Here is a 3,234-nt window from a genome sequence, read left to right on the forward strand (position 1 = left end):
AGGGTGTGAAAGTCTGTATTTGGAACAATACTATCCCACAGGCTGAGTGTTAGTGTACCTACAGCATATTTAGGGAAGAATTCATATTTTTTCCCAAAAAAACCCCAGCTTTGTGCCTTTGCACAAACATATGATTTCTTTGTTGCTTTTTTGCAGCAACTCTGCCAATGAAAGGCTGATGTCCGCAGGCAGTCAATTTCCTCCACAGCCCACTGCCCCTTCCGCTCCCTGACCAAGCACACACCATAACTCAAACCAGCTCTGGGAAATTCTGTCAGTAATCAGTGACACATCTGAATTAAGCAACATTTTTAAGTAAATATTTAAGCACTTCCAAAAGTTACTGATTAACTCAAATTCCTCATGTTGTTTCATAATATCTATGAATTGTACTTAACACATTTCCCTTCAATGATGCTTCTAAAACACATTAAAACTGTGGATAATATAGTTTAAACATTTTCTTTGTAACTAATTTGTATGCTTGAAGCTTTTGTCAATTTCTTCCTTCCATAAAACAGCGGGAAATATTAGCCCAGCCCAGGGCCTGATAATTAAAATACGAAGAAGAGAAGTTTGCCTGCATTTTCCTCAAACCAGTAATTTCATGAATATATCACTTTCCAACTGTGTAGGCACCACCTGCTGCATCTCTTACTCCCTGGTTTCTTGTCCTCTAGTAAGTACAACTCTCAGAAGTCTTCAGTTGAGAAGGTCTGACCCTAAAAAGTGCCTTGGGTTCCTCCTGCCATGGGATTGTTCAATGTCACTCACCCTGCCTCCTTCCTCCTGACTGGTATCCCTGGTTTGGAGAGCTCTCACTCTTGGCTAGCAGGGCCCCTCTGTCTGATGTATGCTGTGGCCCTGGGGGGCAACACAGTGATCCTGCAGGCTGTGCGAGTGGAAGCGAGTCTCCATGAGCCCATGTACTACTTCCTGTCCATGCTATCCTTCAGTGATGTGGCCATGTCCATGGCCACACTGCCCACTGTGCTCAGAACCTTCTGTGTTGATGCTCGAAACATTGCTTTTGATGCCTGCCTAATCCAGATGTTTCTCATTCATTCCTTCTCCATGATGGAGTCGGGTATTCTGCTGGCCATGAGCTTTGACCGCTATGTGGCCATTTGTGATCCCTTGCGCTATGCCACTGTGCTCACCAATCAAGTCATTGCTGGAATGGGTTTAGCTGTGACTTCTCGCAGCTTCATCACCCTCTTTCCTCTTCCCTTCCTCATCAAAAGGCTGCCTATCTGCAGATCCAATGTTCTTTCCCACTCCTACTGCCTGCACCCAGACATGATGAAGCTGGCCTGTGCTGATATCACTATCAACAGCATCTACGGACTCTTTGTTCTTGTATCCACCTTTGTCATGGACCTGTTTTTTATCTTCATCTCCTATGTGCTCATTCTGCACTCAGTCTTGGCTATTGCTTCTCGTGACGAACGTCTCAAAGCTCTCAACACATGTGTGTCTCATATCTTGGCTGTACTTGCATTTTATGTGCCAATGATTGGGGTCTCCACAGTGCACCGCTTTGGGAAGCATGTCCCACACTACATACATGTCCTCATGTCCAATATTTACCTCTTTGTACCTCCTGTGCTCAACCCTCTCATTTATAGCGCCAAGACAAAGGAGATCCGCCGAGCCATTGTCCGCATGTTTCACCGCATCAAGATATGACTTTCATATTTGGCTTTAAAACCTGATGTTATTGTAGCCATATGCTATTATCCATGGTGTCATCATCATCATTGTCATCATTTTTACCATCATCATCATCATCAGATCATTACCAAGAATAAGATAGAAATACATACTGGGAAAAAAGTAAAAGATCAGGAAATGGAGCTGCAAAACTTAAAGCAAATGATTAGTACATTCAGCAAACATCAATGGCATTATTAGAAGACAAATGTTGGAGGTAAATGAGTAATTAGAATTTTATAGAGAAGAGTTAATTTAAGCCAGGAATCATTTTCTATAATAATAAATATTACTAATTTAATAATAATAATACATTGAGTCCCTAAAAATTCCTGGTTCTGTTTTAAATTATTTATGTGCATTAATTTGTTTAATCTTCATAACAATCTTATGAGGTAAAGATAATAAAGCAAATTGTTCAGATTAACATAGATAATATGTGATCCGGATGAGATTCAATATTGGTCAGTATTTGTCCCCAACCGCTACAAATACCGCCTCTCTGTCTAACTGGCATCATTATTAGCATTACCATTGCTATCCTTTCACTACCATTTTCATTCCCAAACATTCTTGAGTTGTTTTAACTTCACAAAGTGAAATGTGATATACTTTCAGAACTTGCCATAAGCTGTATGAACAAATATGACCTTGGAAAACTCATGTCCAGAAGAAATTACAGATTCTTTTCTGCTTCTTTTATCTGCCCACCACTCAATCCTCCCCCAAAGAAAACCATGTTAAACTGCTGAACCATAAACTTTTTTTTTTGACATTGTATTAGATGCATAATTTCTCTTTCTCTTTCCTTCTTGGGATTTTTATTTTATTGCATACATTGACATGATAACAAATGCCAGCAATTGTGTCCTTTTAGGATTTCCAACTCCAAAAATGCCTGAAATAGGCAGAGAAGAGCATTTATGATTTAGAAACTAGAAAATGGTTCTTTCAGACTTTCACTTAGACTGATTTGCCTTGTATATTCCTTCTCTGATACCAGAGAGGTAGGCTACAATAGGAAATTCTTTGGCCTGATTTCGGTGCTCTCAGACTAAGTCTGAGCTTACATCTAGACTAAAATAAAAGAGATTCCCTACAAAGTCTAACCTAACTCACCAGGGAAACTGCACCAGACCTCATAGTATCAGAGCATAAAGTTATCAAGCGTTTCTCCCTGTACGAAACTCTATTGAGGAAATATCAAGGAGAATTGTCAGGTGCCAGAGGGAGGGAACTATTTCTGAATGGAGATAAAGTAAGTATTTGAAATCTAGGTTTCCAAAAATGTCTATAAGTACAACAAAAGACTCAAGCTTTTCTTTGAACTCAACATTTTTCCTTATTGAAACAGTAAAATATTTGCATTTTGGCCTAGAAAAAAGGAGAAAATAAATTTTTATACTTCTTTTGTTTTAGGTCCCTAAGGTCTGCCTCTAACTTAAGAAAATGAAATACTGAATATGGTTCAGCTAAGCTTGCAAGGGAACTATTTTGGAGTTTATGGAAAAAGATCTTTAC

General features: G+C 39.2%; 1 protein-coding gene across 1 annotated transcript; it reads left to right on the forward strand.

The window, feature by feature from the left end:
* The first annotated feature begins 750 nt into the window (after positions 1-750).
* Positions 751-1,689, forward strand: LOC106830383 (olfactory receptor 51I2). The gene has a single exon (XM_014839962.3). The coding sequence runs from the start codon at positions 751-753 to the stop codon at positions 1,687-1,689; it is 939 nt and encodes a 312-aa protein (XP_014695448.3).
* Positions 1,690-3,234: the final 1,545 nt, after the last annotated feature.

This window comes from Equus asinus, chromosome 20, assembly GCF_041296235.1.
Source record: "Equus asinus isolate D_3611 breed Donkey chromosome 20, EquAss-T2T_v2, whole genome shotgun sequence".
Classification (NCBI taxonomy): domain Eukaryota; kingdom Metazoa; phylum Chordata; class Mammalia; order Perissodactyla; family Equidae; genus Equus; species Equus asinus.

Excerpts from the sequence above, each read along its gene's own strand:
- LOC106830383 (XM_014839962.3), top strand. The coding sequence starts at position 751 with ATGGGATTGTTCAATGTCACTCACCCTGCCTCCTTCCTCCTGACTGGT.